Below are 14,700 nucleotides of genomic sequence, written 5' to 3' on the forward strand. Positions count from 1 at the left end.
CACGACACTGGCAAAGAGTTCAGCAGCAATTGAGCTGAGGCCAGGTGACTTTACAGAGGCAGAAATGGGAAGTCTTAGTAATGAGACATGTGTGAATAAAATCAAACTATACGTCAAATACAAGATTAAGGGCACAATATTGAACAGTTTCCCGGGATGGGAATTGTAACTGATGAATGGAATGCAAGGGGCAGGTCTGTCACCTTAGCACCACCACCCCCCCCCCCATCCATCCCACCCCTCTTCCAGGGTGTCATTTATGTAACAAACACAAAAAGATCTGCAGATGCTGGAAGTCCAAAGCAATTCACACAAAATGCTGGAGGAACTCAGCAGGGCAGGTGACATCTATGGAAATGAATAAACAGTCAATATTTTGGGCAGAGACTCTTCATCAGGACCTGATGAAGGATCGTGGTCTGGAGTGTCACCGCCTGGCTTGCTGACTTCCACCAGCATTTCGTGCATGTTCTCGTGTATGTAGACTGTGTGCAGTGGGCCTCTCCATCCAGCTTTCACATTGCTGAGTCCAGCAGATTGATACATGTCCTATTATTGTGACATGTACTGAGGTTCAGTGACAAATCTGTTCTTGCACACAGTCTATAAGGGTCAATTCATTACAGAAGTAAACTGCTGTTGTACAATAATGACGTAAGTCAGAATAAAGTGTGTTATGGTACACAGAAAGGGCCGCACAAAATCACAACAAGGTAGATTGTGAGATTAAGAGTCAAGGTTACTTAGCTAGATTCTCCCATTTTTTGCGAAAAAAAAAACCTTTGCCAGGGACCTATCAGTCAAACATTCAAAGTTCAAAATAAATTTATTAGCAAAGAGTACACACATATATGTCACCTTGAGATTCATTTTCTTGTGGGCATTCATGGTAAGTACAATAGAATCAATGAAAAAATACATATAACCAGGACAGGTGACTGAACATGCAAAAGACAACAAACTGTGCAAATAGAAAGAGAGTGAAAAAGAACAAAATAATAATAATAAACAAATAAGCAATAGACATGAAGAGCATGAATTGTAGACTTCTTGAAAGTGAGTCCACAGGTTGTACAATCAGTTTAATGTTGGGGTGAGTAAAGTTGAGTGAAGTTATCCCCTCTGTTTGAGAGAAATATCTGTTCCTTAACCTAGCGGTGTGGGTCCTGAGTCTTTTGTACCTTCTTCCTGATGGCAGCAGCAAAAAGAGTGCATGGCCTGGTGGTGGGGGTCCTTGATGATGAATGCTGCTTTGCTGCAACAGCTCTTATTATAGATGTGTTCAAAGGTGTGGAGGGCTTTATCCATGATGGACTGGGCTGTATCCACTACTTTTTGTAGGCTTTTCCATTCAGGGGTATTGTTTTCCATAACAGGCCATGATGAAACCAGTCAGTATGCTCTCCATATCTGCAGAAGTTTGTCAAAGTTTTAAATGACATGCTGAATCTTTGCAAACATCAGTGTGATGTATGTGACACAACATGGTCGGCATGAAGTGATACGGGGAGAAGGCAGGAGATTGTGGCTCAGAGGAAGTATAGAAAAATGGATCAGCCAAGATGAAATGGTGGAGCAGATTCAGAGGGCTAAATGGTCCAATTCTGCGCCTATATCTTTTGGCCTTATGGTCTAAAATAGAGGCATTGCTGTGCCTTCTTTGTAATGGCACTTACATGCTGGACCCAGGACAGATCCTCTGAAGTGATAACACTAAGGGATTTAAAGTTCCTGACCTTCTCCACCTCCGGTCCCCTGGTGAAGACTGGCTCATGAACCTCTGGTTTCCTCCTCCTCTAGTCAATAATCAGCTCATTGGTTTTGCTGATGTTGAGTGACAGGTTGTTGTTGTGACATCATTCAGCCAGATTTTCAATCAGTGCTGTCAGCAGCAACATAAATATGGCATTAATGCTTAGCCATATTATTATTTTCATCACACCTATCTGTGTCAGAACACAGTCTAAGTCTTGTTGTGTGTAGATATACATTCCCCATTATGTGAGGAGTTGAAGGTAGATTTAAACATAATGAAATCAACAGTGAGAAACTTCACTTCAGACTTAAGACCGTTGAAGGAAAATGCATTGCTGTAATAGCTGAAGAAGCCATGGTCTGGGATGATCAGCAATGCTCTCATGTTGACATGGTTTTAATTTATAAGTTAGTCATCACCCAACCTGTCTTTCACAATATCATTATGCCGTACCACAGGAATTAGCTTTTGAGGTGATGAAACAAGAGCTAACATTTTCATTGTTGATCTTTTTCTTATATTTAATTGAGTAAAGACCACGTGTTCTAAATGTATTCTTTGATCTGTGTGGGTCCAACTCGTGGGCAATGGGTGTAGTTAACACTGGAAGAAAACAAATAAGCAAAGCACATCTGTGAATGATCCGTTTTATGTGTTTTCTGGTTATTTTGGAAACTTAAGTGAAAATTTTAATTAATGACAGCTTTACAAATGTTTGATTGACCTCAGATCACCTCAGTCTCACACACACATGTTCACAGTTACACATAGCAATACAGCCTTGAAAAGTTAAGGTTGAGGGTGCCCCCTTTTTGTGAAGCACTCTGTAAACTTTGTACCTTGATCACTAATTTACTGTCATATACATCATACTGAAAAATGTAATTTCAGCAATGTGAATTACCATTAACTCTTCATTTCCACAAACTGATTAAAATTAAATTTTGAAGATAGTTTTCCTTCATAGTTTGCTTTCATTTGTACTTGGGGACCTGTCTGACACTATTTGCATCAGGAAATTTTGATGCAACCTGAAACATGAATATTTACACAAGCAAAGTTTTCTTGTTCGGGGACAACTGAAGAATTTTTACCCTCAAATCTAAGAATATGTATAGTGAGTTAGAATTCATTTGATCCTGGATAAAAATAAAATTATTTGGGTTAAGATCTTGATTCACTCCTTGAATTGGACTCATCAAACTAATATTTAATCAAAAATGGTTTGAGTTCCCCAATAATAAATACAATTCTTTACATGTTTGGTAATAGAGCTGTGCATTCCATGAAAGATTAAAGATGTAGATCAGCCAAATCCAAACAATGATGCCTGACTCTTGTCTTTGTTCTCTACAGAGGAGTGTTCCTGAGAAGGGAGTCCAGAAATTCTATCAAGAGTTGTGAGTGGAAGAATAGGACAGTGCCGCTCTTTGTGAGTGGCACAGTAGTGTGCCAGTTTGCATAATGCTTTACAGTGCCAGTGACTTGTGTTCATTTTCTGCCACTGTCTGTAAAGATCTTGTATGTTCTCCCCATGACCGCATGGGTTCCTCCAGGTGTTCTGGTTTCCACCCAAATTCCAACGAAGTGTAAGTCAGGTGGTTAATTAATCACATGGATGTAATTGGACCGCAAAGGGTCATCCGGCCGGAAGGGTCTGTTACTGTTCCATATCTCTAAAAAACATTTTTTTTGAAAAAGTGAAGAGTGAAGATGGTGGAGGAGGTGAACTAGGAAGAAGCTGACTTGGGTGAAACTGTGAAAAGGATTAAAACAAATGTTGGGTGGGAAACAGAGCAAATGATTAGCATTGAAAGCAAAGAAAAGTGCTGTGAGAACTCAGTGGTCAGGCAGCATCTGTGGAGGAAAGAATGTATAATTTGCAGTTGTTTTTAAACCCTGCGCTAAGACTGAGAGGGAAGATACCAAGGAGTGTAACACAAGTTAGTAGACGATGATTGGGACCAGGTGATGAACTGATGGAGAAAGGGTAGCAAAAGTGATCAAAGAATGAAGAAAACTCAGTGGCCTGGTGAGAATGTGTGGAAGGAAAACACTGGGAAGGTGGATTATTTGAGATTGGAACATGCTATGTTCATGTTACTGAGTTTTACAATACCTGAGCAGAAGGGATGATTGAGGATGTTGAGTGGATGAGGGGTGTTGATTAGGCAAAGGTGCGAGGCATCAGGTGCGCAATAGTATTTTCATTCTATTTATTGACTGATTGATTGATATACAGTGTGTAACCGGCCCTTCTGGCCCTATGAGCTGCACCACCCAGCAACCCCTGATTTAACCCTAACCTAATTACTGGACAATTTACAATGACCAGTTCATTGGTCTCTGGACCGTGGGAGGAAACTGGTGCGTCCAGAGGAAACCCACGTGGTCACGGGGAGAATGTACAAATTGGTTACAGACTGTGGTGGTTGTTAAACCTGGGTCTGGTACTGTAAAATGCTGCACTGTCAGAAGAACACTCTATGCTGTTTGTTGGCATTGTGTAAATCAGTTCCCTAAAGTTCAGGGAACTGGCGGGACATGTGCTTGGAAATGCCAGCAACAATAACAGTCCTTGTCTTCTGCTTTGGACATTGTCCCTCCAAACACTGAAAGGTGGGCACGCCTGGCCTGGAGACAATCTATGTGTTGATGTGCATTATTGCAGCTTTTACTTTTACAACCAGTTGTGCATTATTATTTAACTCTAAATAAGGATAATCATGGCTTTTGGCTATTAAAAGGCCTTTTAGGAACCAATCCAGGAGTTATATGCAGAGGTTCAGGAAGAAATTTCTTATTTCCTATTACTTATGTTCAAATTTTAAGTTAAATGCACAGGTATAGATTATTAAATGGCATTCATTGAATGGATTGGAACAATGTTTTTCTTTAGCTGGCCCTTTTTTGCAAGAAAAAAACAAGAACAAGAGATGATTGAATATGTATGATAGTTCAAAGCTTTGGACTGAATTTCTTTACAATTTTCCTGAGTGCTTTAGTTTGGAAATTAATCATTTTCTTCATTTCTCTATTGCACTTGAAGTGCATTCTGCCCTCCAGTGGTGCACGGAAAAATTAACTATCCATAGATCCAATATCTGCTGCATTTCCCAGCTTCAGGTCGTGTGGTCTGATAAAATGTAATGTTGACTCACTGCAAAAGAAATTGATTAAAGAATTGGGGTGTTCCTCTTTCACAGAAAATCACCATGGTGGAGTGGGGGTAGTCTATGTCCCAAACCTAAATAAAACCCATCACATTTAACCAAATATTCTAAGAATATACTCAAGAAATTCTGCAGATGATGTAAATCCCGAGTAACACACACAAAATACTGAAGGATTTCAGCTGGTCAGGCAGCATCTATGGAAAGGAGTTGACATTTTGGGCCAAGACCTTTCTTCAGGACAGATGGTTCTAAGAATAAAATTATCATTGGGCTATAGAATCATAGAGGACAGCAATACATAAACAGGGCATTCAGCCCATCTAATCCATGTTATTCAGCGTAATCCCAACATCCCTCGATTGGAGCATAGCCCTCCACACCCATCCCATCCATGTACTTATCCAAATTATGGATGCAGTTCATGAATCTTGATGATGTATTAAGTACAAGTCTATCTTGTGCAAAAGCAACTTCTTCCCCTCAAATCAAAAAATGAAGTTCAAAAGTCACCATTTTTCTAGCAGGGGTCTTTTGGGGCATGCAACACATTACTGGCCAAGCAGGTGTGTCTACAACTTTTCTGAACTCTATTATCGAGATTTGGGTATCTTTTTGCAAGCGATATTTGGTAAAATCTACTGAAATATTTTCAATAACTTTGCTGCTTTATCAATTGCTTTGAAAAGTAACCATTGAATTGTTGTTATTAAAGAGCATTACTCCTTTTTTCCAATTTAACAAACCACAAAATCACTTTATTATTGGTCATATAACAACATTACTTGAACTTTAAAGTGCATATCTTTACAATATATCAAAAGTTAGCAGCACCAATGATACACAGTTCAAATAAATAGATGATTTAACAAATAAATTACGGTATGTGACATTAATCATAAATTGTCAGATATTCACAATGACCAATGGTATAGTTCCATAGAGTAACACTCATGTTTTTATTCCCTTGCGTGCTTTATATTTACAATCAATAAATACGTTTAATACTTTAGTTATGATCACACAAACAGAATACTGCAAAAGATATTTTTTTCAGTCTTCACCTACAGAAATAAAGGAAAATTAAACAGTCGCTCAATATTTTAAGCAAGAAACCACCTTAACACCATTAAATTATTGTCCTTGGAAAGTGACTCTGATAACTTTGTAGCAAGTAGAACTTTACTTGGGCATCTCAGAGATGCCCAATTAAGCAATACGAACTAACGGTCCAATAATTGTGGTGTGTCCGATTTCGGTCATAAACTTATTTATGTTTACTGGATGGGAATCAACATTGTGGAGATGTTAGTCCCTACCCTTTATCCTCTAAAGAAGAACTTATATTTGGATCATGTCTATGCAAATCATGCAACAAATAATAACTCAAGATAGATAGGTTCTGGTGTGGTTCCTCTTCTTACTCAGTAACCAACCAAATGCCCCCAGATCAATATATACTATCAAAGATGCATTTTCCCCACAGGAAGAGTCCAAAATACAAAGCCGAGACGGATAATCAAAATAGCCACTGTAGGTAGTTTATCTGGAGTCTTTAATCTAAAGGTTAACTCCCACATTGAGAATCACATTTCTAAAGTCAAACAAAATCCAAATATAAGTCCCAATATGCTGCATTTTGTTGCATTCTAATACATTAAAAAGCTCAGTTGGTAAATTACCAGAAAATATTTTCAGAAAACTTTGAAATGATTTAATTTGAATTTTAGTCATCTGCATATTGAGAATTACATAATTGGCATCTTTGCAGATGATTACACCAATATTAGCAAGAGCTTCCTTCAAAAATCAAGAAAACTTTCAAACTTTCTGTACATTTTCAATATTTTATCTTGAATTCATACTACATATCAGCATTTTTAATAATATGTTATTTCAAAGACAAAGTGAAAGTTGTAAAATACTTAATTAATTATTAAGTTGTCTTTGCATTGCATTTATAGAAGTTAATTTTTAATACCTATACAATTATTAACCACAGGCTATGAAACATAACAATTGCAGTATTTAAATTAAATGGTAGGTTTTACCAAATGGAATATATTGCTCAATGGATTTCACCCATTGAAAAGCCTGGATTGTAAGAACGTGCCTTGAGTAATCTCTTAATTGTAAAGGACTACCCTAAAGAACAATTATTGCAACAATGCTGCTTCCTAGGCTAGAGTGTCATTATATGGCAAACACAATGTGGCGTCATGTAAATAATCGTAAATGGAACTTAATACAGAGTCTGAAGAGTAGGGATGGAATCTCATTATTTAGGGCTTTAGCAGCTGAAAATGTTGTTTTATTATAGTTGTAGCAATAAAATCAGAAACATGCACAAAGCCAGAATTAGGAGAGCGCAACTGTCTAAGGCAAATTTAGGGATGGTTGAAAGCATGGAGGGAACTATGTACAAAGATGAGAATTTAAAGTCAAGGCATTGCTTAACCGGGATCCTCTGTAGTGATGTGGATGATCACAGGGGCAATGTGAACATGACTTGGTACAAGTTGGAACCTGGAAGCAGAGGTTTGGATGACCTCCAATCTAGCAAGGGGAGAACATTGACAGCTGAAAGGAATTACTGTGAAGTCATGACCAGAGGTAACAAATCCAGAGATGGCGGTTTCCTTGGGAGATGAGCTGAAGCTGGGCCAGAGTTAAGTAATATTACAGAATATGCAGTTGTTGTGGTGGTGGTGTGGAATTGATTAGAAACCCTGTTGGGACTAAGAATTCACTTGTCCAGAGGGGAAACTCCTTATGGGTACACTGCCAGCTAAACAAAAACTGAAGTGTTGCTTGCAGAATGCATGCTATTTAAATTAACGTGCTCAATTCAGCAGATATCCAGGAAACCCCATACACTGGGTATCCACTCAAGTGATGTGCTGGTAAAGTGCAAAGCACAGCCATTATATAGATGTGTTGGACGCAGCTGCATGTCGGCTTTCGATAAATCAATGCATTCTGACTTTCAGACGTTTAGTTCCCAGATTCTGGAATTACCTTCCTCAGCTTGTACGCCCCTCTTTCTCTACCAAAAATGAGGAAGCGTTTATCTGTCTGCTTCATAGTCTTAGTTTGCCAGACTATTACTGTGAAATGTTTCGAGTGTTTCTCTAAGTTTGGACACATTTTGCGCGCGCTTCATGCCTTCTACGCCTATTTGTTTTTGATGGGGGTGGTGGTCAGGGGGGACTGATTAAACGTTCTCATTTACTCACGTTGTGCTCTCACTTAAAAAAAAGAGATCCAAGGGGTTAGAACATATTTTAAACCTCCAATATACACACGGAAGCTCTCACCACCATTGATCTCTGAAGGAGTTTACCATCACTGGGGTTAGGTCCTGACCTACCTCGGTGTGCAGTCAAATCATGCCACAAAATTAGAATCATTACTGAAAACATGGGGCTTTTTAGGAGGGATTATGTTTGTATAAGATTGTTTTGGATACCTTCAGCTATTATCTGGCTACAGATTATTGGCACATTTACACTTATAAAGTGCTTTTGTCTATTAACTTCTAAACTAAGGAAAGAAAATATGACAGCGGTTGTGCTGTCAGTTGCGTTCATAGACTACGATTTGGGGCATGCAACAATGAGAAAAGCGTCACTTGGCTGCTGACCATTCACTATGGTACCGCACAACGCCTGTGATGTCTCCTCAATCCACGTGAACTGATTGGTGCTACGCGCCTATTCTCTGCTAACATTAAGATGCAACTGAACGGGTGTATGCGCTTCCAAGCGCTCGAGTGCAGCCGGCCTAATGCTTCTTGTATCTGGACGCTTATTAATCGGAGATCCCTTTCTGTTCACGTTCACAGCACATCACAGCAGATGCCGAACTCGGGCGTTGCCTGCAGTCTTTAAACTTTAAAGCAAGCGTGAGAGGGTGGACTGGGAGAGTACTGAGTAGTTACCTAATAATGTATTTTACAGATTGGACCCTCAATGCCAAAGCCGTCCGTAGACGGCATTCAGGAGCGGGTTGGAACCGAGTCCGATGCCGGGATCCCTGACTTCCGAACCGGCGGAGCGTGCGTGCCTCCTGCTCTTCTCCTGACGACCTTTCTGTGCTTTGCGCCTGTTATTTTTGCCTTGCTTCTTCTTCTTGCCAGTCTTCTTTGCGTTTTGGTATTTTAAAGCACCGGGCTTGGTCTCTTGCAACTGCTCCGCCGGGGTCTTGGTACCCTCGTTGTTGGACGCCAGCTTGATAAGAAGCGCTGCTAGGTCCGGCGAGTCCGGCCACGTCGCCGGGTGTTTGGGACTGCTCGGCGGCTGTGGCTGGGTCAGTCCACGGCCCTCTGCTGTATGCAGTTCTCCCATTACATTGTTCAGCCAGATCCGCCTCTGCAGTTCCTGGATAGACCTGCTCTTATCATGCATGAACTGGTGCTCCGAGACAGACCTCTTCCTACAAAATACAGACACGAGATTTGTATTATTTTAGATTAGTCAGCTCGGCACAGGCTCAAGCACAGTTCGCTCCAGTTCTGACCACTTCAAACCTGGAAAATCAAATTCCGATTGACCATACCAAGAACGCTCTGAACTGCATTCCAACTGAATTTACCACCCTGGAGTTATTTTGTAGTCAGCATTCTTTACGCACGCTGCCTCCTTTTGGAAGGATTTCATATGCCATTCATTTCCAGATCCCCGAGTCTAAAGCATCGGCCCGAACGCGTTACTGTGCGTCAAAACAATCCAGCAGAGTGCGCGGCGCTCCGAGCAGCCTCTACAACTGGATGGCAGTACAGTGCTTCAGCCGAGATAAGCTCAGTGCGCAAGGTTTAAAAAAAAGCCTTAAACAGGATCAGTTACTGACCCGGAGCGCTGGCAACACACTCTGTGAAGAAATTCTTCACGCTTTGTAGTTCGTCTATTACACAAATAAAACGCCTAAAAGTTTCCCCTTCTCACACACCCTCTCAACTAAAGCTGGCGAAAACAAACACATCAGGTGCAATACTTAATCAAGTAAAACGAAATAGTTTATATTAATTGAAAAGAAAACTCGTGTACTTGACAGCGTTGCATGCACGCTGCAGTCTCGTAGCCCGATTTCTACTAATATGCCATAACTTACTTTATATTGGAGATGTCATCCACGGGTTTCCCATAGGTAGCCATTGAATAACATAAGATAAATATCGCGAAGTTCAGACCCTGAAAGAATCTCCTGGTGTTCGACATTTTACCGTTCCCAACCTGCGAACACATGAATTTTCGAGTTATGATTAAATACAGGGCTCAATCCCACCGGTTTCTACATACGAGATCAAATCTTTCCACAAAGAAACTGTGAGAATTGTTAAATTATGTTATACTACACATGTAAAGTGTCCCTCTTCCCCCACTTACTTCAGGGTGGCCAGTTCCTGCGACGTTTGACTGGATTTGATGTTTTACCGAACAGTAGCCGTTTTAAAGTTCTGTCTAGGACGAAACAGAAAGGTAAATGAATTGCAAAAGTTTATCCAGCCTTGCAAATGAGCCTTTTTAAAACCTATGCCAATTCAGCTGGATCGCTAGCTGTAGGACCATCGACAGCGTGCTGTGTGGTTGGAACTAGCCGAGCCCCTATTACGCCAGAGACGTGTAGAGCAGCGCCTAGAATTCAAACCCACTAATCAAATTAAAGACACAGTATCTCCCTGCACCGCTGCATCGGACACATTCATGACAAAAGTGAACTTTAAAATAGCTCACCTTTTTAAAAATCCTAACCTGCTTTAAAGATGGGTGTTCTTTTGCAAACACTCAAACCGAATATGTCAATTATCTAACCTCTAGATATTTAAGGAAGCATTGACATGGCAAACGATCCGTTGAAGTTTATAGGAACATGAAGTTCTGATATAAGTTAGCACTTCATCCAGAAGAATGTGTGCCAAATTTACAACGATTATGCCAGTCGCGCAACTTGTGTATGCATTACAGAAATTCCTGGAAAGTTTGAACTTGCAAATGTGATACAAAGACATTCAATCTGTTAAACATCATCACCCCTTTTAAGACTCACCCGAACTGATAGATCACTTACTAGATCAGAATTCGTGTTGGGCGGATCTCTAAACTCACTGCGTTCAGTGGTACTCAATACATAGCTTTGAAACAACACGGATCTTCGCGGAACAGATTCGAGGCTTATAACAGAAATAAATGAGCTTAGTTCTTGCATGTGTCTTGCATGCTTACCGAACCGATTCTGCCTAGGCAGGGTTTCAAATTCCGAGACCAAGGCTAGATAAGCACCTTTTCTCTGACATCACGCCGCGTTAATTTGCGTTTGACTAAGTCATCGCCGGTTAGATGTTGTTCAATACATCCGCATTGTTATGCAAAACCAATGAATTGGAACAAAATGGACAACCGTTAAGGGGAAAAATGTTGGCAACAGTCTCTCGAAGGTTAACAATGAAAATGAAGTTAATTCTAGTCTTAGGCAACCGTAGCCAGGTAGCAATCAGTTTGTCAGCAGAATTTCTTTCTCTGGCTCCCAGAGCTAGAGGCATTACTGGGGAGGCAACAGGACAAATTCCTTCCTCCGTGTTGCGTTTCGTGGCTTTGATGAATAAATCTTAACTTGATAGAAATTTTAAAAAAGCTGTTGAATATAATTCGGTAAATCAGATACGTTATTGATCTGTAACATTAACGAGTTGACCCAAAGCACCTACTTTTTATTCGCCCACCTTCCCACAATTAGACGCCCTTAAGTGAAAATCAAAATTATATTCGGTAGCTGAATCAAGTTGTTTTAGTTGTTTGTATTCTGTCAATATACAGTAATTGTACAGATCTGTCTTTATAAACGACCGCGATACATCGGTACGCCTTAGAACCTTCACTATATTGGCATTTGGTATTGCCTGTATACAATGAAACCAGTATTCTTCAGTCATCTAGTTCGAAGATGTGTCCCATCTCTGTTTACTTTACATTTAAAAGCTAAATAAAAATGTAAATTCATTAACAAGCAGTCTCCACTGGAACATGTAGATGGTTTGGTCCAGTCAGTACCCATTAACATAGAGGCAATACCAAAAGCGCTTCGATTTTGCAGACAATTGCATAACACTGAGAGCTGTCCATGGTGATTACCAGATTTGTTCTTTCTCGGGAAGATTAAAACACAATTGGTTAAAAGACGGGAAAACAATGCAAAGGTACCTACAGAACCTTGATGGAAATGCTTGTGCGTTGATGTTTTTTGTTGATTCAGTGAATAATGGAATTTAGAATATTCCCCGGTCTACTGTTAATTTGTTTACGTGTAGACAATAGCAAGTCTTCCTTACAGCAGTACAGAAATATATCTAATGATCCAAAAATACAAAAGATCTTGATTTATTTCACACAAATCACGATAAAATCATTTAAACCTGATCATTAATTATAAGATATAGTTTAAACTCGGCATTTGCCCGTTTATTTACTATTGATGTTAGGACATTCTCTTGTACGTATGGTTTGGCTGCCACTGAACAAAACCTTCCATGCTAGATTTCTAGTTCAAAACGAAGCTGTCACAACAAATCCAAACTTCACCTGAGTGAGCTCTTAAGAAACCAAGCGGCAGAAAAATGCTGGATATACTCAACAGACCAGACAACATCTACGAAGAGAGAAAATAGAATCTTGCTGCAGACTGATTATATTTAATCAGAACGGGCCAGTTTTCTGAAATTGTTGAATTCATCCCTGAGTCCCAAAGTGATTATGCGCCAGATCGGAAGTTGACCTGCAGTTCTTGAGCTTACATTGAACTTATTGGGTCATCGCAAGTGGCAAAAGACAGAAGGAACGGACTGTGATGGCCAGAATATGCACAGACAATTGGAAGACCAGGGGCACCCTTGTAGACTGAACGGAGGTGACCAGCAAAGTAGCAACTCAATCTGCTTCCAGTTTGTAAAAGGAATCAACAGTGAAACCATTTTGTATGACTTTGCACTCCTGCAATGTACTTCTATTCTTCTCTTTTGAAACCAGTTTTCCAATAATCAGTTGACAACTGGCAGCACTCAACTGGAGCCATTTTCTTCATGGATTTCAAATGGAAATTCTCAGAACCTGGAGTATTTTTGACGGAAACCAATGTGATCCTGTATTTTTTTTCTCAGTGCTCTGTCCATCTAACCTCGACTATTGGTAGCACTACTCTGACAATAGTTTGTGTTTCATGAGCTTTCAGGATACTTTTCCTACAATCTATGATTTGACGTTCAATACCGTGGTCAGTTAGTGATTTTTTTTTCAGAATGTATACAGTCCTCACCCTCTCCATTGTCTCCAGTGACGTATGAATTCAGAAGTGGTTTAACGCTGTGGTGGGATAACTAGATATACAATTATATAGGTTCTGTATTATGAATCCATATTAGATAGCACATATCCTCGTGTACCTGGCTCCTGATATATCATGTATAGCCGATGGCTCCCTAAAAAGCAATCCTGGTGGGATTTGCTAAGCTTGGCCACTACAAGATGGGTCTTCTTGGAAATGTACTTTGGTAAGGCTGCCAGTTGCAATTGTGTGATACCATAGCAGTGAGCCAGCCAACAGTACCAGCTTATGCCAGAATGAAAGCGGTTTTATATGTAATTGTATTACCTTGGCCAGAAGTAACTCTACATATACTTTCACATACAAATGTTTGACATACAAAGAATTCAAACAAGAAAATAACTACTTAAGCATAGACAATTGGTATGTATGTAAATCTACTATAGATGCTTTCTCATGTTCAATGGTGCCAGATATTCTTGTGGGTATTCTAAGCATTTCACTTTTATAATAATTGGCCTAATCATTGTTTGTGAAACACCAGTTGAGGGCAGATTCCTGGCAGACAGATTTCTGGCAGAGCAGAAGACACCATAAGCAGATGTCATTTTTAATGTATAGTGGGGTATATACTGGATATGTTGAACTGGAACATGAAGTCTGCAAAAACAAATCCAAGTTCCATCTTCTTCTGTAGGGATAAACCAGAATGATAAGCTGTCTTCACTGAATGACCTTTGTCTATGAGAGGTCTAGTGCAGCATGGCAGCAACATTTGTTGTGGAATTGATGAATACCTTATGCTCCTTTGGCTTATTCTAAGACAAATCAAGCATGCTATAGTCATTAGTGCAAATGCCCAAACCGAGGAGCTTCAGATAAGGCTAAGAAAGACTTCCATTCTAGCCTTGAAAATCTCTGATTCTCATCACAGTGGGGGATAAAGAGCTGTTCTTTTGAGATATCATTGCCACCATAGGAAGGGACACAGCCATCTGCGAAGGCACATTGGTAAGGAAGATGCAGGCAATGCCAACTCCAATTATGGGCTTCTCACGAAAAATCTTTGCTACATGGTCTAGTCATTATAAATACATTGTTATTAGAGGAACATTTAGAAGGTATCATGTCAATACCCTCCAAACATTGGTAGCTGTTAGATTTTATCTTCAGCTGAGTGGGCGATGACAGAATTATCTATATCACCCATGCCATAACATGCACCAGTAACTACAAAAATGACACTACCTAATCCATTCTAATACTCCCCAGCCTAGCCAGAAAACATCACAGAAGCATTACCAGATGAAAATCAATGTTGAAACATCCATGGACTCCACACAATCAGCTGGTTTCAGCCAATGCACTTGAAGGCCACCTGTTCACTCTCAGCCAAATGGAGCCTCTCAGAGACCACTACTTACGGGCAGTCCTAAATCCTTTCATAGGTTGCAATTG

The 14,700-nt window shown here is 40.0% G+C and overlaps 1 protein-coding gene across 3 annotated transcripts; it reads right to left on the bottom strand.

The window, feature by feature from the left end:
• Nucleotides 1-8,106: 8,106 nt before the first annotated feature.
• Nucleotides 8,107-11,184, bottom strand: LOC132398581 (parathyroid hormone-related protein-like). 3 transcript variants are annotated; one of them, XM_059978226.1, is made up of 4 exons: nt 10,996-11,184; nt 10,314-10,384; nt 10,039-10,160; nt 8,107-9,363 (listed from the first exon to the last, which is right to left on the bottom strand). In XM_059978226.1, exons 3-4 carry the CDS (start codon nt 10,143-10,145, stop codon nt 8,898-8,900), a joined length of 573 nt encoding a protein of 190 aa, XP_059834209.1. In that variant the 5' UTR covers nt 10,146-10,160; nt 10,314-10,384; nt 10,996-11,184; the 3' UTR covers nt 8,107-8,897. The 3 variants fall into 3 exon arrangements, with proteins under 3 accessions (XP_059834209.1, XP_059834208.1, XP_059834207.1); XM_059978225.1 differs by having other exon boundaries at nt 10,314-10,388; XM_059978224.1 differs by lacking the exons at nt 10,314-10,384; nt 10,996-11,184 and having other exon boundaries at nt 10,039-10,172.
• Nucleotides 11,185-14,700: the final 3,516 nt, after the last annotated feature.

Source organism: Hypanus sabinus, chromosome 8 (genome assembly GCF_030144855.1).
Source record: "Hypanus sabinus isolate sHypSab1 chromosome 8, sHypSab1.hap1, whole genome shotgun sequence".
In the NCBI taxonomy this organism is placed as follows: Eukaryota; Metazoa; Chordata; class Chondrichthyes; order Myliobatiformes; family Dasyatidae; genus Hypanus; species Hypanus sabinus.

Bases quoted from the DNA above. Each gene is read 5' to 3' on its own strand.
- LOC132398581 (XM_059978224.1), bottom strand. From the start codon at position 10,172: ATGTGTTCGCAGGTTGGGAACGGTAAAATGTCGAACACCAGGAGATTC. The intron at 9,364-10,038 runs GTAAGTTATGGC...TGTATTTTGTAG, and splicing joins GATGACATCTCCAATATAAA to GAAGAGGTCTGTCTCGGAGC.